General features: G+C 40.8%; 1 protein-coding gene across 3 annotated transcripts; it reads left to right on the top strand.

Annotated features, from left to right (window-relative positions):
- Positions 1-26032, top strand: LOC137151028 (interferon-induced GTP-binding protein Mx1-like). Of its 3 annotated transcripts, none has more exons than XM_067545219.1 (14): positions 1-110; positions 1833-1994; positions 6723-6915; positions 7471-7608; positions 8571-8725; positions 10388-10526; positions 11926-12124; positions 16718-16796; positions 18629-18751; positions 19993-20137; positions 21085-21243; positions 22101-22177; positions 23426-23668; positions 24761-26032. In XM_067545219.1, exons 2-14 carry the CDS (start codon positions 1863-1865, stop codon positions 24989-24991), a joined length of 2013 nt encoding a protein of 670 aa, XP_067401320.1. In that variant the 5' UTR covers positions 1-110; positions 1833-1862; the 3' UTR covers positions 24992-26032. The 3 variants fall into 3 exon arrangements, with proteins under 3 accessions (XP_067401320.1, XP_067401323.1, XP_067401322.1); XM_067545221.1 differs by lacking the exon at positions 1-110 and adding an exon at positions 264-385; XM_067545222.1 differs by lacking the exon at positions 24761-26032 and having other exon boundaries at positions 23285-23467.
- The last annotated feature ends 122 nt before the right edge of the window (positions 26033-26154 follow it).

The following is a 26154-nucleotide window of genomic DNA, read 5'->3' as shown; positions in this document are numbered from 1 at the left end:
GAAAGGTGAATAAACGGAGGAGAGAAAACATTACTGTGATTACCAGGAATTGCACTCATCTGTTGAAAGTATTACAGAACTGGTATAGGAGAACATGAGTGCACTGCAGGGTAAGTAAATCACTGTGATGCCATGTGATCACTTCTCCTGGTTAGTTTCATTTCTACTGATTGTTGTCAAGGAAGCTTCAGAGAGTTAGTGATGTAGATGCTGCTGTTTGTTGCTAACACCAGTGAAACTTATGAGAAACAAAACTGAGTTCAGTAGAGTTGCATCAGATTTCCACCAATGCAACTGATATTAGCATTTGGCCAGCTAAGCACACCCAAAGAAGAGATTGGATTGGAGTCACCAGATTTCTGACAGCTTCTGAAATAAGTAAGATGTAAGTAAGTAGGAGACCTTTTATTTTCTACTGCAGCTCTTTATACTTTGCCTCACTTGTAAAATAACCTCAAAGTTTGTGAGTCAATAATTGTCCTATTATGAAATATGAAAATCTAATCTGTACCTATTTGGCACTGGTACAGGAGCCACTGCATAGAATTCTGAAACAAAAGTTTGAATAAATTATTATGTTTATAGGTTGTTTCACTGGAATAATATACACATTTCTGTTTTGCTTTAAATACTACCCTGTCTGCTAGTAGCCTAAAAATGCAGGGCAAAAGATAATGACTGGTCCTTATATAAAGGTAATATTCCTGGGAGCCAAAGATTTTGGCTGTTCTAATACTTTGAGGTTAGTTTCGTTTCCCTAAGTTCTGTCTGAGAAAAGATGGATAGAGGTCAGTAAGATATCATTAGTTTTGAAATACTCCTAGCATTTGGCCAGGTAAAAGTCTTCTTTCTCTTTAAGTAATTACTTATGTTAGCAGATGTTACTGTATGAGAACCCAAATAACTTATCTGATAGACAGCTGGATTACAGGGAAATAGCACAGAAGCCACGGTAAACAATTGTGAAAATCTAAGTGAAATGAATAAGTGATATGATCTATATTAAGGATGATTGAAAAAACTCTTTACTAACTATATTGAAATATAAGATAGGTAAGATTCCTTTAAAAAGGGGGGGGGGAGTGGGGCAGATCTTCAACAGGTATAAATCAATGTTGCTAAGAATTTTAGATGTATTAATCATTGGATCAAGTGATGGTTTGTGTGTGTGTGTGATTATATTTTGTCGAAGGAATCTGAGATTTGTTAATATGAATGTTATGGTATTTCCAGCTTTTTAAAGCCTCCCTATTTGTAGCTGCAAAGTATATGTTCTATTTCTTATGAGGATCACGATGGCTAATGCTGTTAATTTTATTTGGGTGGACTATAAATCTTGAGCTATGAATACTTACTTAAGGTCCTAATTTTGTCCTAGCTTACTATATCTTATGTTGAGGAAGCAATAAAAGAACCTAAGATCTTCAGACACTGCTGATATCGAATAGAATTGCTCATTATTGTTCAGTGGTTAAGAATGATCATTCTCGGGGACTAAGATCATGAAGTAGACCTAAAAACTTGTTTATAAAACGAAGTATACTCTGTGCTTAAATAAGTGACAGTTTTTGTAGAGCTAATTAGAACATAAATATTTACTCCATTTCTGTTCTTTTAGTCCAGTAAGGTTGGAGACAATGAGCTAGATCCACCATCAGCTGATGTAAATTAGTGTTTTGACTTCAATTGAGTTATGCCAATTTACACTAGCTGAGGATCTGACCTAATAACATCTTAGCAGAATGGCATATGAGGTGAATTAACAATACTCCTTTGATTATTAAATGTGGCCATATTTTTCGTAAGGCCTAATGACTTGATTTTTATCCTAGGAAACATTCTGAAGACTCCAGGATAGCCTGATGTCTGAGACGAATGCAAACAGCAAGAAAAATCACCCATCTCCCATTGTGAATAAAAACACAGAGGCACAAATCCATAGTGACATATACATGGCTGAGGACCATACAAATCACGCCACTAAAATTTACAAGGTCTGTACAGTCGTTATTTTGATGAAAGACATGACCAGCTATTTGGCTGGTGTACGTGAGCATAGCGCCACTGAAATCTGCTCTATTAACTACACCATAGTTTCTCAACCTGTGGTACGTGTACCCCCAGGGGCACGCGAGACACAGGCAGGGGGTACCCGGCGAAAAACAGAGTGAAGGGAAGGAGGGGGCAGCTGCTGACTTCTGTGGAAGCCGGGCGGCAGCTCCCCACTTCCCACCCAGTCCCAGCTCCCAGTTGGGAGATGGACAGTAGCCACCAGCTTCTGGGGGAGGCAGACAGCAGCCTCCCACTTCCTGCCCGGTCCCAGCACCCAAGTGGGAGCCCAGTGGCAGCCTCCTGCATCTCACGATCTGGGCTTGCAGCTGGATGGCAGCCACCCGCGCCCTGCCTTGAAGACAGGCAGCAGCCGCCTGCCCACATCCCCGGGTCCCAGCGGGCGTGGAAGCCTCCTCTGCCCCAGCTTGGATTGGGTGGCAGTCGCCCACCTCCCAGGCTGGCAGCCAGGTGGCAGCCCCCCTCCCTGGTTCAAAGCCCAGTGCCCAGAAAACTTGTCAATTTCACTGCTCTAGCTAAGCAGTGAAACTGATAACTATGACAGCCCCAAATTTCACCAATTACCTTCTTTACCTGTCTCTCGCCCTCCTTCTCTGTCTCTCTCTCACCCCTTCCTCCTCTCAAATCTATGGCAAAAAATTTGGCGCAGCATTTTATATTCCCCAGCATTGGCATGCCGCTCAAAGCCTCCTAGCTTTGGCCAACATCACCTCTAACCCAGGTACGTACTTGAGTTGCGCACTCCTGGTGTAAAGGTGGTAACCCTGCCCACACTAGATCTGACATCTGTCATATCACAGCCTTATATACTCAGCCCTTCTTCCAACATATGGCTCACATTAGTCTGTAAATATAAAATCCCATGGAAAACTGAGTGTTGGGGTACTTATTAACATTTTCAGAAGTTAGAGGGTACTTGCTACTTAAAAAGTTGAGAAACATTGAACTACACACATAATATTGGGCATTGGTTTCATCTTCAGTGGACAAGGTTTGTGAGAATTAGGTATATAAATACATGCTCCTCTCTGGAGAGTTTAGGAGGTGGGTGCAGAGCTGTGCCTCCAAGCAGAGATGCTCTGGACTGTTCTGTTTGTGCAGAGTTGATGCAGGCCGAATGCCTCAGGGCATGCCAAGACAAGGCGGGTGTTGAATAGCATTCCTAGCACCTGCTAGTGTAAGGTGCAATGGACTTGCTACCAGAAGCTCTCAGGGAAATAGTGCAGGGAGGGTCCTGGCCATCTCACCAACCTGTCTGATCACAATCCCCTGAATTGTGCCAGTTGTACTACTGAGCCCTCTTCCCTTACTGCTGTTCTCAGAGCACTCATGTCAGCATTCTCCCAGGGTCCTGAGTGGGTGCTGTGGAAAGGGGGGAGGGGCTGAAGAAGGCCTCTGTCCCTCCACATCCCCAACACATCTTCACTGGACAAGTCCAGATTTAGCCCTAGCTGTGAATTGTCCCAGTGCAGATTATGTAATAACTTTTGCTATTTTATTCCTGTGTAGGAGAAATGCAGTTAATTATATGTGGAAAGTGCTTGAGTCTCCGGGCTTGAGTCTCCAGACTCGCTTTGCTTTATTTGCTTTTTTTAAAAGTCTCAAATTTGGTATGTGCAGTAAGTGCACAGTACCATCTGTTCTTTTTAGTGCTCATGGAAGGTGCTGGGTTGACAGCCCTAGTGACTGAAATGCTTTTATCCACAGGGCAGTTACCCTGTGGGGCACCAGCAGCATACACTGGTTAGGTCTTGTGGGGAAATGTATCCCAACCCTTTTCTGCAGGGTCTGCCTCTCGGGGTAAAAAGGTCATTCAGTTTCTATGACCATTCCAACTTTGGCCCCTCCAATGAGAGTGTTAACTAGGGAACTGATCAGTGCCATTTGTGGTGTTAGCTTTTGTGATGTGTACACCAGTCAAGGACTGGATGGCAAGCCCCAGCTCATTTCACTCAGGTGGCTGAATAGTTTGTAGATGACGATAACTCAGGCTAAGATTTTGTCCCGGTTACTTTTAGTAAAAGTCACAGACAGGGTCGCGGGCAATTAACAAAAATTCACGGATGCCCATGACCTGTCACTGATTTTTACTAACAATATTGGTGGGGAGGGTGCTGACCGCCAGGTGAGGACTGAAGCCTGAGCTCTGTGGCAGGAGTTGGGGGGGAAAGGACCGACCACTCCAGCCTCCACTGCTGTGGCAGGGGCTGAAACCACAAAAGTCACGGAGGTGCGTTAAAGTCACAGAATCTGTGACTAAATCATATCCTTAATGATAACCTTCTGAAGGCTGCCCAACGTTCTTAGCATCCCTCAGTGTTGATTTAGCTATGCAGTTTAATGCACTAGGATGCCCTTTCTATGTCCTTCATCTTTTAGGAGAGCTCCTCAGAGAAAGGTGGAGAAAAAGCCATCAAATAATATCCATATGAGCCTTTAAAGTTGGAGTTGTTTTGAAACTGAGATAAATACCTTAAAATAATTATTGGGGTACGAGCAGGGAGGCTTTCGGGCAAGGGATAGTGTGAGGTTAGTAAGTGAATGGGGTGGATGGAGCTAGGGTGACAAGATAGCAAATGTGAAAAATTGGGACACTTTTTCTTCTGGAGGTGGTGGTGGTGAGATAGTTTCATATATAAGACAAAGCCCCTAATATCAGGACATCTGGACATCATAGGCAGAGCAATGCTACAGCTTTGGAGGCAGGGAAATTTAAGTGTCCTATATAAAGCACGATAGATAGGCATTTGGCTTATTTGTCTGTACAGAAATACCACACTCTTCTTGTGTCAGAGATGTGTGACTATACAGAGCTACTTTATTTATCTGGGTCTACAAATTGACTGGAGTTGCTTATCTGATACTTCAAGCATCTCTGACAGTAATAAAACACTAGTATCAATGTAATCAATATAAAGAGAAACCACAAAGCAGCCATGCAGAAAAGAATGATGAAACAGATTAAAAGGACTCCCCCATTTTGCCCATACATCACCCCACCCTGGAGCAATCTTCCCTGCCTCACCAGCTCTGTTAAGAAGATGAGCCTTCCCGGTGTTCTGAATATCAACAGTTCAAACTATTTTGAATCCAACAGCTGGGCGGAGTGGAGTGCATTCTAAAGCAAAGCAACCCTCCTGGAAAAGGCCCTGCCAGCTGCCTCCTTGTCTCATACTGAGATGGCAGGGGACTACCTGGAGCACCTCCATGCATTTCGACTGCAGCAGGACTGGCATGAGGAGGGAGGTGGTTCTTTCAATTTGATACATTGAGACATGTGGATTTTGTTCTTCACAATGTATATGGAATACATAGTTCTTCCCAACAGTATGTATTTTATTGACTCATGAAGTGCCTGTCACTGTGGCAATCACTCCTTTTACTACAGATCTGCTTATAGCATCTGGCTACAAAAAACTCGTGGGATAATGCTGTGTATCTGTGACATTCCCCGAGGTATAATCTGGGCCGTTGAACAGCTCTGTCCCCTCAGCTCTCCAGCCTGGGATGACTTTTACGCTGCTTTCCTTGTGCACAGCCACCACCCTTTGGTGCTGCTCACACACAGCCTCTAGCATGCAAAATCACTCCACTGGATTATAGGAATGCTTTTAGCAAACCACTCCTGAACCTACCTACAGAGCGACACCATCAAATTCTTAGTCTCAGCCTTGCTGCCCAGAAATATGCATCTTGTACTGCTTAGCACCTTCTTGAACAGTACAAGCTCATAGATAGGCTGTCATTTCAACAAAGGAAAATGATTATGCATCAACCTTGTTATCTCAAGTAGAGGTTCCCAAACACTTCAATCCAAGCATACACTGGTTTAGATAAAACAAGTTTATTAATGAAAGAAAAGTAGATTTTAAGTGATTACAAGTGATGAGATATAAAAGTCAGAATTGGTTACGAAAGAAATAAAAAGATAAAAACGCAAGCTAATTCTCAACTTTACCAAGCTAATAATTTAAAAGCAAAAAGGTCTGTCTCATCATAAGTAGCAGTAATTTCACTGGCTGGGTCTCCTTCCAGCCTGGAACCCCTCCCCCTATTCAATGTCCTTCAGGAATTCATTGATGCCATGAGCACGGAAATGGGAGGAGAAGAGGTGATGTAGAGGTCACTGTTTCTTATTCCTATACTCCTCTCCCCTCTTTGAGGACTACCCCCTGCCGGGGTGCAGACAAACAGCCTCCTGTGTACGTGAGGTTTGAACCGTCTCTGAGATTAAATGTAAATTTCTTATTTACACTTTCTCCCGTGATGGAGAATAGCCGCGTAAGCACATGATAGCTTTTTAACACCTTGCTGGTGTGTCAATGTGTCTTTGTCTCTGAGAAACTGGTTTATGGATGTTACCCAGAATTACAACATATATCTGTAAGAATCATAAAGTAGAAACGTATAACTTTACACATAGCGTTGCTACATATATTCAACAGGATAATAATACTCAGCAGATTGTGTTTTCAAATGATACCTCAGAAGGCATACTTTCCACAAAATATACCATAAACTTATAAAAGTGGTGAACATGGGGTACAGGGTGTGTCAGTATCATATCACTAACACTGCCTATGTTTATAGAGACCTTTTATTGAGACTGAAGGTTAAGGTCCTGTTTCCATTTATATATATTTTTTAATCAGAATGCAGAACACACCTTGTGCAGTGAATATGAAGAGAAGGTTCGTCCCTGTATTGATCTCATTGACTCCCTGAGAGCGCTCGGAGTAGAAAAGGACCTGGCTTTGCCAGCAATTGCAGTGATTGGAGACCAGAGTTCTGGAAAAAGCTCAGTTCTAGAAGCCCTGTCCGGAGTGGCTCTTCCTAGAGGCAGTGGTAAGAATTTACCTCTTAGCTTTTCATGTCAGAAATCTGACACTTCCCTGAGTTGCAGGGTTGTGTTATTCTGTAAGGGTTAATGGAGCACTGCTTTGTAAGACAGTAAGGGGGCATCTGTGATCTGTGAGACTGAACATGGGGCTGACAGGCAGGAGACCTGGGTTATGTGGTCTGCTCTGCCAGGGAGTTCTCATGTGACCTTGGACAACTCACTTCACTTCCCTGATCTTCAGTATCCCTTTCTGCAAAATGGGGATAACTGCAATATATTTACACGCCTCTGTAATGAGCGTTTAGTTCTTCAGATGAGGAGCAGTAAGAGCCTATTCTAGAGGTCCTTGGACTCAGATGGAAAGACTATTATTGCAATTAACATTGCATTTAAGCCCTAACACTGTATAATTGCAAAGCAGTGGTAGTATCTTTGAATATGAAATACATGTTAAAAATAAGCTAAAGACAATATGCTGGTATTTCAATAGCTTCCAAGGAGGAGGGAAATGTGTTTCATTCTTTACAAGACTAGTGCTTTATGATTGTTTAATTTGGTAGGTATTGTTACCAGATGTCCTTTAGAGCTCAAACTGAAGAAAGTGCATTACACACAGAAATGGAAAGGAACAATTGCTTACTTGAATATAGAACAAGAATTGAATAGTCCCTCAGAAGTGGAAAAAGAAGTAAGAAAAGGTAAATGTAACCTGGGACATAAATAACATACTTTAAATCTTGTGCTTCCTTGTGGTCCTGATTCTGCAATGAGCTGTGTGTGGGCACAGGAGCTTATTGCAGGATTGAGGCCTGCGTTTGCAATGACATAATGAAAAAATGGGGATTTCTCACTCTTCTGTTCTGGATGTTTGTGCCTAGGTAAGACATTATCAACACTTTACTATTTTCTATAGTTCCATAAGTGTGCATAGTGCTTTACAAGAGATAACATTTGCAAGTGGGCTCCCTGCTGATCTGGCCAAATAGCAGATTTATTGGTTCACTGGCAATTTTTTTTTTTTAATTCTTGTTTTGGGTCAAACCAAAAATAGTCAGTGAATTGGGGGAAAAAATTGTTTCAGGTAAAATAAAACATTTAATTTCAACCAAATCGAAACACGTTTGTTTGATATCAGCCATTTGAATGGTTTTGAAATAAAATGGGGATTGTTTTTGTTGTTGTTTAAAATTTGTTTTAGGTTTTTTCATCAGAAACAATTTCATGAAATTGACCTGACTGTGAAAACTTTTGGTGTTGCCAAATCTGCATTTTTTGTTTTAAAAACAATTGTGTGAAAAAGTTTACCGAACTCTACTCTCTGCTTTAAACCAGACATGCATTTATATTGGATGCAGAGAGATGAACAGCAGTTTGGTAGTTTAGCACTCTACTCTTCTTTGAGGCTGATATTCTATTTTCTGGGGCAAGTCTAGGATGTTGTCCTGTACTGTATTTAAAATGAAGATTAATCTTCACTATTTTATACTGTATTTATAAACCTTATTTCAAAGCTAAGTATAACGAAGGAATAGCTTTTCCAAGAACACGTTTTCTAGAGAAACAAATTTAGCAATAGGGTCTTTCTTAATCCACGGCAATTTTTCCAATCTAAGTTCCATGGCAAGCTTCTAACCTTTGCTTTTGTGTCTCCTTCCTCTAGCCCAGGACGCAATGGCTGGTGAAGGTGTGGGCATCAGCCAAGAATTAATTTCCCTAGAAATTAGCTCCCCGAATGTTCCAGATCTGACACTGATTGATCTGCCAGGAATTGCTAGGGTGGCTGTGGGGAATCAGCCACAAGACATTGGAAATCAGGTAAATATGTAGCAATTCTGGGCTGGGAAACAGGTAAATGATCGCAAAAGAGATTAAAGTGATCTTGATTATTAAGCAGAAGGCATAGATATGTAATTTCCCAAGAAGAGTTAAGATATAACAAAATAGAGTTTTAGTGGAGGAAGTGCTAGCATTGAGAAGGACTGTGTTGTTTGCAGTCATATATAAAAGGTTGGGGGGGACCCTAGAATCTGTAGATATGAATGTTTGTTTGAAAATGTCTTTGTACACAATTTCAATAGTGCATGTTCTTACCCTGAAGAGGTTTCAACAGAGCTGATTTCAGGGATCTGGCCCCCAGGAAGGTCATTTTTGCAGGCACCCATCCTGCAATCTTACCTGCCCATCCCCATTAATCCGCTCCATCTTTCCTCTTCATTTTCCCTCCTTTCGTCTTCCTACTTTGTTATAATTGAAGGAGAAGAGTGTTAGATTTTCTGTCCATTCAACATCTCCATTGGACACACCGAGAATTGAGGGCATCCGCTCTTTACATTCTCAGTGATGTCCCAAAAGCTCTCTCTGCATTTTGGGGAAGAAATGAGAAGGATGGTCTAGAAAGCTTTTCTGATTAAAACAGATCAGGACGATAGTTAGCCAGCAAAAGTTACTTCCTGTGGCTTCACTGAAATTTTTGATCTAACGTTTTTATGTTTGTCATGAGCCTATGACATTTACAAACATTCTCAAATGACTTCTCATTGTCTCTTTCAAAATAATACTTTAAATGCATGGGAATAGAAGATGCACATCTGAAAATGGAAAAGAGGCACGCTCCAGGCTTCCTTATTGCCCCAACAACCCCCAAGCATAATAGTCTTTTAAGGCCTTGGCCATCTGGGATAAAATAGAGCAATTCTGAGGCTACACTACTTTATGCTCAGTATCAGTCCATTGACTACCAACTCCAAGACTGAGGACATACGCAAGTGTTTTAAACTCATTTGCACACATCCACCCCCTGAACTGCAGCTCAGGATCTGGGCCTAAATGTTAAATTGTGAGACTTGTTGTCTTCAAGTTTTCAGTAGTGTCATAAAAAGCTAAAAATTGATCTTCCTTAATCATTACTAATTTAGTTCTAAGTATACCTGCTTGGACTTGTAAATCTGTTACAGTGAAGACCGTCACAAATGTTATTCTGTGCTTTTAAACCATATTGCTCAACTTAGTCAAATGCAGCATATTTACATGTGTTTATCAACATATTTAATTTTATCTTTAGATGATAAGATTTCAGGTTTCAGGCTGTATTGTGTTCTTCTGAAATTCTGATGTAAGTTTTCGTCCCATTGTCACATCTGTAATACTAATGACCTGCTATCAAATCTGACTCTGAGCCAGCTAGTTTTAGGAACATAAACTTTGCAATACTGGATCCAAACTAGTGATCTATTAAGTTATATCCTGCCTCCAGCTGTACTCAGTATTTTAAGGTAGGTGAAAAAATACCATAATGCACCTAGCCAATTATGCAGAGGGCAACAATCACATTAGGGGGCAGTGGGAGTGGGGGAGGAGCTAGATTCCTTCCAGAACTATGAAATATGGAAGGACCAAACCTGCCACTTGTAATAGGACTTACCTACCATGGTCTATGTAACGTAATCAACTTTTATTACATTTCTTATTTCATTACAGATCATAAAACTAATTAGAAAGTATATTTGTAAGAAACAAACTATCAATTTGGTAGTGGTACCATGTAATGTGGATATTGCAACTACAGAGGCCCTAAAAATGGCTAACGAGGTGGACCCTAAGGGGGAGAGAACTCTAGGTAAGTAAAGATATGTATATTTAAAAAGAAAATGAGATTGGGTTGTGGGAAAAGTCATTATACTTGCAAAGAATGACTTGGAGAAGTTTAGCATTTTCTATCACATATCCATGTTGCTAAAAGAATCATGGGAGAGCAGCAAAGGAACCAGAAATTTGTATTTTAGTTATGGGCTTGCTATTATTTGAAATCCACCTAGGATTTTCCTATTGATGCTTCATTTCAGAATCTGAATTTCAGATTAAAAAAAATCACAAATACGGAAAAATGGCTAAAGGAACGACCAACCCCACCCAACCCCCTGAGTTTCTGAGCCTTACCCTATTCTGTACAGTGTTCCTGCAAATGTCTGTTCTGACACTTTGTGATCCTAGAATCATTTGGGAGTTTCTTTTAATGACTCTCCAGTGAGGAAATTTCCTGTTACCAAGAGTGAAGTATATCCTTGGGTGGAAGGGCCCTTTCCTGGCCACTCTATGGCACTTAGGCTCTCAGAAGTTCTTTAAAACATATAGTATATATATAGAAAATCTATGGAAAGAGGTGCAAAGTGTGCCATGTTCATAATGCATTAATAAGGTGGTAAGCATCAATATTCAAAAAGATGTATATTATACAACGGGTCAGATCCTAAATTTCAATGGAGCTATGCCATTTTACAGCAGTTGAGGATCTGGCCCTGTATGTGTATGTAGAGAATAATATACACACACATATTTAAATTCCCAGACTAAAACTATGTTAAGATGGAGTTCAGGTTAGGAGAATGGATCAGTAATTTACAGTAAGTAAAGATTACATTGATGCTGTAATTGTCCAAAAACCAAGCATTATAAACCAAATAAATTCAGAGACAAGGTTAAACTTAAAAGAAATTAAAATATGTTAGGGTATGGAAATCCACAGTTAAGGTACCCAAACAACCATAACTCTGACCTACAGTGATGCCATGGAAAAGCCATATGATTATGATTGAGGCATTTTAGTGTCCTCAGATTAGATTAAATTGATTTTTAAAGATATATTTGAGTTTTTCTCTATTCTTTCATGGTGAAAACTTTGTGTTGTTCCTTTACTGTGATCATCAGATAATGTGACATTCAGTGTTAAATTTCTTAAGGACCCATTTTTAAAATAATTTTAATTAATCCAATAACAAAATTGCTTGTCAATTCAAAAAAAAAAATAAAGAAAGAAAGAAAAGGGCGGGGGGGAAGTGAGAGAGTAAATGCTGTGATTTTTGGGAAAGATGAAAAATGCACCATATATAATGAAGTGATTGGACCCCTGCTTGAAATGCAAAAGTCAACTCAGTCCTAACTATGGAACTCCGAGTGGTACTTCCATCTACAAAGTGTGTCACCTCTCTAAATATAATAATTATTTTGTTACTTCACAGGGATTCTCACAAAACCCGATTTGGTCGACAGAGGAACTGAGAGAAATGTCATTGACATAGTCCAAAATCTCAGCGTCCCCCTAAGGAAGGGCTACATGATTGTCAAATGTCGTGGACAGCAGAACATCGATGACAAAATGACACTGGCCTCTGCAATTCAGAAAGAGAGAGAATTCTTTGAGGAGCATGAACATTTTAGGTAGCTTTAAAATCAATACACATTGAATATTAAACAGGTTTTTCCCCTTTAACAGTTCAAAAAAGTCATAGAAACGTAAGTAAATGCATGCCATATACATCTATGTGATTGTTAAAGCCAGTGCCTCTGGGCCAGATTATGTGTTGGACTGTGTGCACACACAGGGAAGTAGATGGAGTAAATATCCCCTTATGCCTCTACATGGGCTCCTCAGGCTTTGAGTACAAACGCACAAGAGTAGGCAGGGCGACTTGTTTGCTTACTTCGCACTGGAGCAAGTGGGTGGGGAGTGGATGGAGCTTTGGCTTCATCTTACTGTCCAAGGTAGTCAGGAGTTTGCTAGTGGTTATGACCATCAGTAAATAATCACCTGCTGAGGAGAAAGCGGAAGAAGGGATGGAATTGTGACTCAGCAGTGTGTCTCTGAGTTGTTGTGCTTCCTGGGGAGGTTCAGCTTACACACAACCCCTAGCTTAGCATTGTGCCTAAAGTCACAGTCTTGCCCTTTGTTGTTATGCATATGGAACAGAGTAAATTCAATCATTTTGGAATAGAAGTAGTTCACTGAAAATGGCTTGGAGACTTTTGATACACTTGTAGTTAGAGTAGCTTAGGACACAGCTAAACTATTTGACTCAGTGTTAATATTGATTTAAATGGGGGTGGGGGATGTTGTGTAGACAAGCATTCAATCCATGACTGGTTAAACCAGACCAAGGCTGTGAGGCAGCCCAGATCCAGTTGTACACTTAGCCTGGGAATTACAGAGCAGAAGACAACGATAGTCCTATCTGCACCCAGCAGCCTGAATTAAAAAGTCACCTTTTTATTTATCACTACTGTTGTGTATTTTGTCTCTTGGCGCTAGGTTGCCATAGCAACAGAGGTTAGCTTGTTGCCATAGCAATAGAGTTAGACTATTTGGGATAGCTCAGTCAGTCCTGCCTGGTTTTAGTGTTAGTTCAATAAAGATGCTCCCTGTGTTGCATCTCTCTGTGATCCTGTGCTGGTTTCTCTCTCTGAATACAAGCAATTAAAAGGATTCAACATAACAAAAGTGGCGACAGAGGATGGGATCGACCTGTGCTGCACCGGCAAAAAAATAAAAGTCAAGATAAGAAAAAATTTTTTTTGCTGTTTTGGAGACTGGGCTGTTTACACTGATGGTTCAAATTGAAACTAAATCAGGCTCTGCTTTGTTCTGACCAAAGTGAAGCAGACACACTGGGAATGGGGAAGAAACAAAAGCAGTGCTAGTGAATGGAAATCATCAGCAGTTGTGTGTGAACGACCCCAACACACATGAATAAAAGACAAGAGAAAGAAAGAAAGGGGGGGGGGGGAAAGAGGGGCAGCAATGGTTACACTTACGGGGGCGGTGGGACCTTTTGATGAGACTCTACAGGAACGGAACTCATATACTGAGCGTTTTCAACTTTTTGTTATTGCAAATGAAATTACAGATGCAAAGAAGGTGCCCATTTTCTTAAGTGTTGTAGGAGCTAAAACCTATACTTTATTGTGTAGCTTAGTGCACCCTGATAAGCCAGAGACAAAACCTTACAGTGACATTATGAAAATCCTGGAGGCACATTTTTCTCCAAAACCACTGAAAGGGTTGCAAAGGGATTTAGGTTCCACAAAAGGAATCAAGAAGGTGAAACAATTGTGCAATTTGTAGCAGCTCTGAAGTGCTCTTGCTGAGCACTCTGAATTTAATGATGTATTAAATGACACCCTATATGATAGGTTAGTGTGTGGTCTGCACAATACAGATGCGCCTATTGACAGAGGCCCAGCTCACCTGGCAGAAGGCCATTGAAATTGCAATCTCTATGGAGCTGGCTGCAAAGGAAGCCCAACAGCTCAGTGCATCAACCAGGGTGCATAAGGTGTCACAAGAACCTACCCACAAGATAGTGGGGAGCCGAGAATGTTACCGCTGTAGAAAGCTGGGTCACCATGCATCGGAATGCTGGTGTAAAGACCTAATGTGTCAACAATGTGGCAAAAAGGGACACATTGAGTGTCCCTGCAAACAGAGGAAAGAAGAGTCAAACAGAACAGGCAAACTGGAGAAAAAGAAGCCTGCTGTCTGGCGGACCAAAAAAGGAAAATCTGCACGCGGTAGAGCAGATCAAGGATGATCAAAGTGACACCCAGTCAGAAGAAGAAGTGCCACTCCACATCTTGTCCATGGCAGTTGGCTCTCATGAATACTGGGTAACCCTGCCATTGGAAGGGAAAGCTGTACGCATGGAACTGGACACAGTAACAGCAGTTTCACTGGTCTCAGACACGGTGTATAAGGAGAAGCTAAAGCATATACTGCTTAAGCCAACAAAAATTGCTCTGAAGACGTACACTGGAGAAGCTGTACCCATGTTGGGCACTACTGATGTTAAAGTGGAGCTCAATGGAGAGACTGCTAAATTGCCACTGTTTGTGGTGGAAGGCAATTACCCTTAATGGAAAGGTTATGGCTTAGGAAGCTCCAGCTGAACTGGGCAGAAGTGCACAGGATGGCTAAAGAAGAAACAGGTCTGACAGCTGTATTAAAGAAACATGCTGCTGTTTTTGGAGAGGACCTGGGAAGTACGAAGGGAATCACTGTGAAATTGGACATTAATCCTGACAGCCAACCAGAATGTCTGAAAGCCAGAACTGTGCCATATGCCATCAGGCCAAAGGTTGAAGCAGACCTGGAGCACCTGGTCAAAAATGGAGTCCTAGTACCAGTTTCCCAGTGAGCAACCCCAAATGTTCTAGTATTGAAGAAAGATGGCTCCGTTCGGATTTGTGGGGATTTTAAGGTCATTGTTAACTCGGTGTTGTGTGCAGAGCAATAACCTCTTCCCCACATTGATGACCTTGCACAACTTATGGTGCTTTGGAAGGTTTCAGTGCTGAGAGATGAACTATGTAGTTCGTTGTGCTTTGGAGGGTTTCAGCAGATCAAAGCAAGTGCTCAGCTGTTGTCCCATCATTAGAAAGGCCAGGGAGGCTTTGGTCGTAGCATGAGGTGTGTTTCTGTAGGACAGTAAGAAGGTGTCCCGATGCTTTTGAATGGACGAATGTCCCCTTGCAGATCTTAAAGCTTGTTTCATGGTCTGCACAAACCTTAAGAGCTGTGTAAATAACTGATTTTTTCAATTCCATGACCAATTTTTTTTTTTTTTTTTAATTTTTCCTGATGAAATGAAAAAGTTGAAAACATTTCATTTCTGGTACAACAAAATGTTTCATTCAACATGAAGCAAAATATTTCATTTAGTGTTGAAGAGTTTTTAATCTTTTATCTTTTTTAATTGATTAACAAAATATCTTTCTGAAACAAAAAGTCAAAACATTTCTTTTTTGACATCTCCAAACCTTTTTTTATTTGACTGAAACAATTTGCTGAAGTAAACCTGAATTCACAAATTACTTCAGCAAACCTGAATCGGATTTTTCAGGGAGGAAAAAAAAAATTGCACGGAAAGCTTCACCCAGCTCTTCCTCCACCCTCCAAGTCCCAGTTCAGTGCTCCATCCAATAGGCCCGTGGTTTTCAATCTTTCCAGACCACTGTATCCCTTATTTGTCTTTCACACCCCAAGTTTCACCTTACTTAAAAACTTTGCTTATAAAATCAAACATAAAAATCCAAAGTGTCACAGCATGCTGTTACTAAAAAATGGCTTACTTTCTCACTTTTACCATATAATTATAAAATAAATCAATTGGAATATAAATATTGCACTTACATTTCAGTGTGATACGTGAGCCTGTTTTTCACTTGTGAGCCTTGTCTGAAGCGTGAGCCCCAGGCAGCGGAGATAAAGCATGTAACTTAGCTTTGTGGGATCCCCTGTGGAATGGGGCCCCAGGCAGTTGCCTTGCTTGCCTCCCCCTCAGGCCGGCCCTTCACTTGTGATCCCCCTAAACCCGTGACCCCCCCTCTTCAGGGTTGTAACCCCCAGGTTGGGAAACACTGATCTAGATGAGTTGATTACCCTCTGGAAGACCTCTGCCTAGCCCTAGGGTACGCATTTCCCTGGTTGTGAACAACTGCAATAGGCCACACTGCTCTCAAGAGAAACTATGTTCTTCTGCTCTTCTATCATTTCAGGAACAGAGTGAAGTGGTTATTAAGGGATTATTTGTTTTTGTTAGTTCTACAAGGAAAATGGGAGAGCTTTCATTTTTGTCTCCAATGCAGCCAGATTTGTAGTTGCACCCAGCTCTTGTTGAAGGGTTGCTATCTTCTGAGGAGGCTCTCCAGTTCCATTAATCTCACCCTGGTCTTTGATAGCACTATCATTCCTGAGGATCACAGAAGCTGTAGAAAGTCTTGGTCACAGAATAAGTTTTCTGAGAACACTTAAGTCCATGTTATTCCTCCAAAAATTCATGCTGGAAGTGTGTTATTCGCACACTTACAAGAAATAATTTGACCCTGTTTAGTCCTGTTATTAGGTGTGTATATAGCTGGTCAGATCAGTCAGTACCTGTACTGTAGTGTATGAAGTGCTCTGGAATCCTTTTGGGATGAAAGAAGGAACCCTTTGGAATGATATTACCACTAATTATTGTATTCTTTAATCTCTTTCAGTATTCTTTTGGAAGAAAGAAAAGCTACTATCCCCCTTTTGGCAGAGAGACTTACGCAAGAACTGATAGAGCACATTACTGTAAGCTAGCAAACCAGAACTCCTGGTTCTTTTTTAAAAAAGCATTTGGTGTACACCCAAAAGAGCAAATGTTGTTTGGATCTTTGCTGAGATATTTATTTAAGCTATGTAGTAGCAGGCCAGATCTTTACAAGAGAGATCTTTTCTCATAAATTCATATTTTTAACTAATGATTAGCACTAAGCAATTTACAAATCTTTAAGAAGCATTAGGGATTTTCTGTATGTATCCCCTGATTTAAACTGGGGATTAGGAGATCCATACCAGCTTTATGTCAATATCTTGTATGTGGATAATAAATAGTCATGACTAATCAGAGGTTTTTCACACTATTCTCTTGCAATGGGGTAAGGTTAAATATATTTTTGCCTCACCTTGTTAATACAAAGTGACAATACACACTTTCAGTTGTAGGTTAGTGATGGTGCAAATTCACTTCTGAAAATCACTAGTAGAAAAGTACAATTGTCCAGATAGTGCTATACATTTAAAACTTTTAAAATGTAAGGTTTTTTCTCACTAAAGAAAAATCAAACCTTTTACTTAGGAGCATCTTACCAGTAGTTTTATTTGTTTTCAATTTGTAACCAGCTAGAGGATAATAGGGTTATAGGGAATAACCAGCACGGATTTGTCAGGAAAAAATCATTTGCCAGACCAACCTAATTTCCTTCTTTGACAGTGTTACTGGTGTAGTGAATAGGAGAGAAGCAGTAGCTGTGATATATCTTGATTTTAGTAAGGCTTTTGACACAACCACACGTGACATTCTCATAATCAAACTAGGGAGATGTGGTCTAGATGAAATTACTATAAGGTGGGTGCACAACTGGGTGAAAGACTGTACTCAAACATTAATTATCTATGGTTCACTATCAAACTGGGAAGGTCAGGGGTCAGTGCTGAGTCCAGAACTATTCAATATTTTTGTTAATGATTTGGACAATGGAAAGTATGCTTATAAAATCTGTGGATGACAACAAGCTGCAAGCACTTTGGAGGACAGGATTAGAATACAAAATGACCTCAACAAATTAGAGAATTGGTCTGAAATCAACAAGATGAAATTCAATAAATACAAGTGAAAAGTACTTTTCTTGGGAAGAAAAAATCAAACTACAAAATGGAGGATCACTGGGTAGGTGGCGATACTGCTGAAAAGGATGTGGGGATTATAGTAGATCACAAACTGAATATGAATCAACAATGTGATGCAGCTGCTAAAATTATTTGGGGTTGTATTAACAGGAATGTCATATTTAAGACATGGGAAGTAATTGTCCCCCTCTACTCAGCACTGGTGATGCCTCAGCTAAAGTACTCTGTCCATTTCTGGGCACCACACTTTAGGAAAGATGTGGACAAATTGGAGAGAGTCCAGAGAAGAGCAACAAAAAAGATAAGATTTAGAAAACCTGACCTATGAGGAAAAGATTAAAAAAAACCTGAGGGGATATTTAGTCTTGAGAAAACAATAGTGAGAAGGACTTGCTAACAGTCTTCAAATCTGATAAGAGCTGTTATCAATTGTTCTCCAAGTCCAGTGTAGGTAGGACAATAAGCAATCAGCTTAATCTGTAGCAAGGGAGATTTATTTTAGCTATTAGGAAAAACGTTATAACTATATTGGTAGTCAAGTTCTGGAATAAGTTTTAAAGGGAAGTTGTGGAATTCCCATCACTGAAGGATTTTAAGAACAGTTTGGACAAACACCTGTCGGGGTGGTTTAGATTTTCTTGGTGCTACCTCAGCACAGGGGGCTGGATGTGATGACTTTTCAAGGTCCCTTCCAGCCCTACATTTTGTATGATTCCATTTCTTTTTTCCCACAGAAATCGCTACCAACTTTAGAAAATCAGATAAAGGAAAAACTCCAGATGACAAACAACAAGCTACAAATATGTGGCAAAGGAGTGCCAGAATCAGAAGCAGAGCAGATGCTCTTCCTAATAGAGGTGAGTATAACTATAGATTTGGTAACCCATTTGAATAAAAACCATTGGTTAGCATTTGGAATTGTGTGGATATTGCAAATTGGTCTCTTTTTCTAGGCTGTACACTCAGTGCATTGCTTCATGAAATTACTAAATAACTGCAGACACATCCACATGCACTTTTCTTACCATAGAGCTGGACTATGGACATTATTTTCAATTCCCAGTCTTCATAAATCCGTAATGTATATGCACCAGTAAAATAAACCAGATTAAAAATAAGATTGTTCCTGTTTTATAAATGTCAGCTCTGATAATACAGTGGGTGAATTACTACATTTGGTTGCATTAATGATATCACTGCCCTGAAAGTCGCTGGTAATAGAAGATGTTGTATTAGGCAAAGGTGTAATAGAAATCAAGGATAAGTAGTTGTGTTCCATAGTTACAAGGCCATAATTTTTGGCACAAAATTCCAGTGACAGGGGATATGTGCTAAAACAGAGGTTCTCAAACTTTAAATCTGATGGGGGCCATGTTTTAATTCAGAGGCTGCCTTGTGCATCACCTCTACTCATATTCGGAGTAACACAGCATACTGCTACAGCAATTGCTTACCTGGAAAAACAACATTAGGGAAGCACTTGATAGATTATTAGTTTCTTTTAATGAAATTTAGCTGCTGGAAACAAGGAGGATTATTGTTATTCATTTGTATTAGAGGAGCATCTAAAATAGCCCCAATTGAGATCAAGGCCTCATTGGGCTGAGAACTGTACATATACAGACTAAAAAATATTTGCTTCCCAGAAGAACTTGCAACCTAAATAGACAAGACAAGCAAAGGGTGAGAGGAAACCAAGCTGCTGAGAAGTGAAGTAACTTGCCCAAGGCTACACAGCAAGCTGGTGGCAGAGCTGGGAGTAGCACTCTTGGCCTCCTGAATCTTTGCCCTAGACATTGGATTATTCAGCTGTCCTCAGTCCACCAGCAGGTCACAGGCCACAGTCTGAACACCACTGTGCTGAAATACGCAGCCTATTATCTCTGACTGCATCTCAGAATGTCACTTCCCCAGGTCAATCTACAGGCAACCTGCAGTGTATGAATTCTATAGTTTTGCAGGAAGCAATGTGCAATATTTGCTCCAGCATTTCCCCTCCATGCTGCAAAATTTGGGTTATGAATCATTACAAACAGTTCAGGGTCTGAATTTAGCCTCCTGGGTGTTGTTTAAATGGCAATTTCCTGTCTCTTTACAGAAACTCAAACTCTTTAATCAGGCCATCATGAATGCAGTGCAAGGAGAAGAAATTGTAATTAACAAAACAAAACAAAAGCTATTCACAAATGTTCGAAAGCTCTTTAATGAATGGGAAACCAGTGTGAATGATAGCGCACTGAAAGGTAAGTACCAAACATTGGCACTTGGCCAGCAAGTTGTTCTGCACTGACAGACATCTGTGCCTGCACAGAGCCCTATAGGCGCCATATAGATGCAGTGGTCTGTGGCATTGACCAGCTTGTTCTTGTTGGGCGCTCTTATCTGTCATCAGAGCTAGATTCAAAGGGCAAATTCCATATCTGGTTCCAAGCTTATGTAAATTTTGCAGGTGTTCAAGTCCAAGTTTAGTGTGAGCCAATCACTACTTTTAATGATCTCTGCTTAGTTCTGTTCTACCTGAAGTTGTACCAGCCCTAAAAGTTAAGGCTAATGAAAGTAAATCCTTGCAGTGATGCAAGTTTGATTCCTAGGGTTGTTTCGAGTTGTTTGTTTCCATGACTGTTAGCACGTTGATTTACCAAAGTAATAGACATAAATCAGAATTCTGGAGTTGTGCAGGTAGAGACTGTATCTGCTAATACTTCTCCAGGAATGCCTACTTGCTAAAGGTAACCCAGTCCGTTAATTACTCTAAAAGTGATGGTTGTTTTGCATGCAGATTGATTCACAGTGTTATTGTAATGTTAAATTTGAGATGTTAAGCTGTGTTTTCAAAATGGTCCCTTTGATAGTTCAGCTTGTTACACACAACTCAGACAATTCAGAAATCCTTCCTGCAGTGACTTTAACTCTGTTCCTCCAAATATCTATAGCACTACAGGGAGGTTTGTGACACAGTCACAGTGTGTACATACAGTAATCCAACAGGTCAAAACTTTATGATCTTCATATTCCTTACACTAACCTGAGTGTTGCTGTAGCTCTTCTACATCCAAATAGAGTCACATGAGAACTAAGAAATAGCTCTGGCCCTTTATTAAATCCAGGCCTTTTCACATAGATGTTAGTATAAAAACAAGGACATCTCGAATCATTAGAAATAACTGTGCTGTTGTTTTTATTGCTGTAGTAAAAGAGTTTATGAAAGAAGAAGTGTGGAGCTTTGAAAATCAGTATCGCGGAAGAGAGCTCCCAGGGTTTATCAATTACAAGACATTTGAGGCCATTGTGAAACAACAAATTATGTCGCTGAAATCACCAGCTATCACGATGCTGAAGACAGTGACTGGTGAGTTTAATTCACTGAGTTTGCCATGAACTTTGACCATATTCATCTAACTGCTTTTATAACCACTCAGCTTTAATTTCTAGAGCATGTTTTTAGGGGGCAGATGAGTTTTGGGGCTGGAATCAGAATGATGGTGATTATAACTTGTGGAGTGTAGCTAACTGGTAAATATAGAAATATTCAGTCCTCCACTTTCTGCTTCAGATCAAATATATTAATGCAAATGCTTTCACTGAGACCATAATATTTTAAATGTAAGTAAGAGAATAGTATAGATTAAAGAGTTATCACTCAAATTATATCAAATTTCAAGTAACAATATATTGAAACAAACTGTGGAAGTATATGATACAGATAATTTTGGGGGAAGTGTCAAATTCATTTTACTCTTTTCCGGCAAATGCCATTATGATCTCCACCGAACTGATGGACTCAATATGATTTTAGTGGCAAATCAGTTTTTCAAGTCTTCCATACTGAGACTCCAAATCAACAAATGGATTTGACTACTCAAGTGTTTAAAGATAAGAATGTTTTTACAATGTTTTGCTAGATGAGGGCCTTGGAGGAGAATGAACTGAAAATACTTGATTATCAACTTTAAGTTTAAATATTTTTATTCTACTGATTTGCAAGTGAAAACGTTTATAACAGCTTGGAACACAAAATAATACACATCACAAAATAATGCATATCACAAAACCATCACCACACAGAATAGAAATACACATCCCAAGAAGCTTTCAAATTAAAACCTTCTTTAAACTACAGTTGAACCCCATTTGCCAATGACTCCTACAGGTTTATATTTATTCTGATGACATGAAGTTATAGTTATTCCTTCTTTCTCTTTTCAGAGCTTGTACGAGAAACTTTTACTGAAATTGCATCGCAACACTTTGGGAACTTTTTCTATCTTTTCAGAACAGCTAAGGTAAGAGGATATTTATGGTATCTTATACCTAAATCATCATTAATTGCATGTGCTTAGGGCTATCTTTACTCTCGGGCAATCTATTATCTAGTTGTATAACTTCCCACTGATTGGTGAAATGTCTTACCACTATACTCAGTGAATGGTGTCGAGTGTAAAGTTACACAGTGATGCAATAGATCTATGAAAGTGAGGCTGCTGAACAATAATGCCGTGAACTTGAGGGCATAGGGCCTGATTCTGACCTCACTTAACTGGTTTTACACTAGTGTAACTTCACTGGCCTCCAAAGAGTTACTCTCAAAGTACGCTGAAACCAGAATCACAGTTAAACTCATGAAGTCCCATGGGGGTGAATAGTTTATGGAACTTTAGTTCCCTGATTTGCTGTCAAAGGGAGAGTTGGTGGGACAAATCTCATATGTAGGCTGGCAGTTAGTCTGTCCTGTAAGATTTTGCCTCAGGTGACCAGAGCACAAGTAGCAGAGACCTTGACTTTTGTTTTAGTTTTGTTTAATGCAAGATTGTTTGTTCATTTACCAGTTAATTTGGTCAATAAATTGATGCATAATTGAATCGTGGATGAGATTCCTGATTCTGTAGATGTCACAAATACTTGGGTGGAGGACACAGCTGCTTCTTTGTGAGCTCAGCTCTCTCCAGCTGCATTCTCGGTGTGGTGTGAGAGGCTCAGTCAGAGTGATGATGGTATAGCTTCAATACTTCGCATCTGACTTCAAAAGTGGGAGTCTCCCAGCTCCACGTTAAGAGTCTTCTGAGTATTTGTTGTGAGATGAGGTTAACCTAGGAATGACTTGAGGGAGGGTTCATATTAATCTATTGCCCCTCTACATTCCAGCTAAGCTAACCACAGCTTTGTGCAGCCTGCCAGTGAAATCACTGAGGCTTGTTCTGGGCTTTGTTGTCTATGCAGAGGAAAGCTGTATTGAGTCAGCTTGGTATTTCATGTCTGCTGTGATAATCAGGGATACAATGTAGGTTGTTTCTGGATCTATGCATAGAGTGGACAGTACTCTACAGCTGTGTTGATGATTGGGTGAGTGGATAATAACACCTTTGTCATGGTTGGACCATTTGTCTCTACAGACTGAGATCAGTGCCGACTTTTGCTTCTTTTGGGGTAGAAGATGCATTTGGATGGATGCTTAAGAGTCGTAAGTCATTTTATAAATGTTTGGGTGGTATTGGGCCTGCTCTATTGATTCTTCTTTTGTTTTAAAATCACAGAATAGAATTGAAGACATCAAACAAAAACAAGAGGAGGAAGCTGAAACTGTAATTGCCAATCAGTTCAAAATGGAACGCATCGTTTACTGTCAGGACCGTCTTTACTGTGAGGATTTACAGGAAATTAGAAAAACTGCTGAAGTGCTCCCTTTTGGTGCTGCTGTTATTCATGTTAAGTCTGTTGCATCTCAAAAACAGTATTCCATTGATGAAATGGCTTATCACTTGAATGCATATTTCAAGGTGAGTTTCTTGTCTGTGTATTTCCCTCCCATCAGTCCTACTTTGTAGAACATAAGTACCTGGGGGAAAATGTACATCTGAAATTTAAGGAGAGGGGTGGTTCCTTTATTCAGAATGTTTTTTTTTTTTTAAAGGCACTAGTAGTGCTTTGGGTAAATACTGTATTAACAGTACTGGACACAGAAGACCTTTATCAACAACGAACATTCAAATATCCCTAGTTATCATTCCTTTTTGGCACTTGTTTTCCTTACTGTTCACAATTTGCAGTAAGCTGTAGAACAGGGGTTGGCAACCTGTGGCACGCTTGCCTAACCTGGCACAGGAGATGATTTTGAACAGCACACGTCGTGGCTCTCGGCCCACGTCACGTGGGGGAGGCAAGAGGCAGGGCTAGGAGGGGGGAGCAGCCACCGCACGGCACTGCTTGGGACTGGGAGCAGCTCCTGGCTGGTGCTCAGCCCACGTCACTTGGGAGAGGGGCGGGGGGCTGGGAGAGGGGAGTGGCCGCCATGCGGCGCTGCTTGGGGCCAGGAACAGCTCCTGGCCTGCACTTGGCCCACATCATGTGGGAGAGAGGTGGGGGGAAAGAGGTGGGGCCAGGAGAGGGGAGCGGCCGCCGTGCAGCACTGCTCAGAGATGGGAGTGGCTCCTGGCCAGGGCACTGGGGCCACAGCACATAGAAGCGTGATGCAGGGAAGACTTGGCACACCACTTTCAAAGGTTGCCAACCCCTGCTATAGAGTAATGACTTGCTGGCAGGTGTAATAGTGTGTCGTATTGCTAGGAGTGGTGTAACGTTGGGAAGGCAGAGTCTCAACATGTTCCCAGCCTCATTGCTGGAAAGCCTCTAACTGGAATGATCACCTGTAAAATTGCAGAATCCTATTTTCTGTGGTTTCCTCATGCAGAGGTGACACCTGTGGGGGGAATGCTGGATGACATGCCTCCCCCAGATTTGCTGCTTGGCTTATACTGACCATGCTCACACAGACTGAGTATGCTCAAGTGACACTGCTGAAGCCGGCTGTCCCCACTCTGCCCTCATACATGCTTGACTATAAACCTGTTGATCATTTTCTCTTCTCTTAGAGTGCAGGCAACCGTCTCTCCACTCAGATTCCTTTGATTGCTCAGTCCTGCGTCCTGCAGGACTACGCTGAAAAGTTACAGAATGCGATGTTGCAACTTTTGCAAGATAAAGACCAGTTCAGCATTCTTGTTCGTGAGAAGAAAGATGCGACCAGTAAAAGGAAAGCTTTGAAGGAAAGAATTAAACGTCTGACACAAGCTCAACAACGCTTAGCAAAGTTCCCAGGTTAAAGCAGATGTGCTAAGCAACAGCACTTTTCTTTAACTCTCTTATGTGTGAGTTAGTTAACCTAGACCTAAATATTCAGTGGGAACTGTTGGGTACTCAGGACTTTTGAAAACTAGACCATTTATTTCATGCCTACATATGGATTTCGGTGCCTAACTTTAGGCTCCTGTTTTTGAAAATCTTGGCCCTTGTGACCCATTCACCTCTAACTGGGAAAAGCCTGCATAGGGGAAAGGGATATCCTTCAAATTTCAATGTATGGAGTTCCTTGTGGATTCTCCTATCTTCAAAGGGAAAAGAAGAGTTCCCTTGACACTGGCCACCCTGGAACTCTCACTCAGTTCATGCAATGGGGGCAAGGAAATAAAGTCTCAGTTTCCTGCCAAAACTCCTGTGTGCTAGACCCTTATTACATTTCCATCCCACAATATCTGAGACATCCATGCGGATGCATTTTCCAGCATGTCTCCTCAAACGTCGGCTGCCTCTAGCCTAGAAGCCTCTTCAGAGGAATTTTTCAAATAACGGAGAAGGACAGCAGCATAATTTACTGCAGTAGTTAGTTTTGTTTAGGCCTGTAAGTTTTGGAGGGAGGGAGAGAATTCAGCAGAATTGATCTGTCCCACTAGCAGCCATCACAGAACCAGGACCACATGGAACTCCTATTGTGGGACTTTGTACAAAATTCTCCCTCATGAGAAAGGGTTTTCTTATTCTGGGAGAGAGGTTGTTCTCCCCCATTTCAATAAGGGAGGGGCCTATTGATAGGGGAGTTTAGGTTTGTGGTTAATACTTTTGCCTCTTTGTGATGCTTCCAGCTAGAGTTTTTGCCAAGGTTTTTAGTATATGCTGCTTTAACTTTTATAATCTTGTGGTACCTTATTAAAGCATATTCCTATATATTGCATAGTGTCCACTGGAATTTGAGCTGTGAGTTACATGTATGAGTGTAATTTTGTACTGTATGTGTATTTGTGCTCTAGGGACTCAGTGAAGACTCCCATTTGATGAAGCATTATTCTGAGTTTTTCAATAAATAGTTCAAGGAGTGTGTGTGTTTTGTCTCACGTGGTATCTCATGACTCCATCTCCATCCACTCTTCAATTTATCCCACCAGCACACAATATATTTTGGAAGTCAGACTGGGATTTTAATGAAAACTCG

This window comes from Emydura macquarii, unplaced genomic scaffold (assembly GCF_026122565.2).
Source record: "Emydura macquarii macquarii isolate MOO-44397 ecotype Brisbane River unplaced genomic scaffold, CSIRO-AGI_Emac_v2 contig_1043, whole genome shotgun sequence".
Taxonomy (NCBI): Eukaryota; Metazoa; Chordata; order Testudines; family Chelidae; genus Emydura; species Emydura macquarii.
The sequence above is the reverse complement of the archived record's forward strand: the minus strand, read 5'-3'. Positions and strand labels throughout refer to the sequence as shown.

Coding starts and splice junctions, on each gene's coding strand:
- LOC137151028 (XM_067545219.1), top strand. CDS start 1,863: ATGTCTGAGACGAATGCAAACAGCAAGAAAAATCACCCATCTCCCATT. Junction 22,178..23,425: donor ATCTTTTCAGAACAGCTAAG/GTAAGAGGATAT, acceptor TTAAAATCACAG/AATAGAATTGAAGACATCAA. Junction 23,669..24,760: donor ACTTGAATGCATATTTCAAG/GTGAGTTTCTTG, acceptor CTCTTCTCTTAG/AGTGCAGGCAACCGTCTCTC.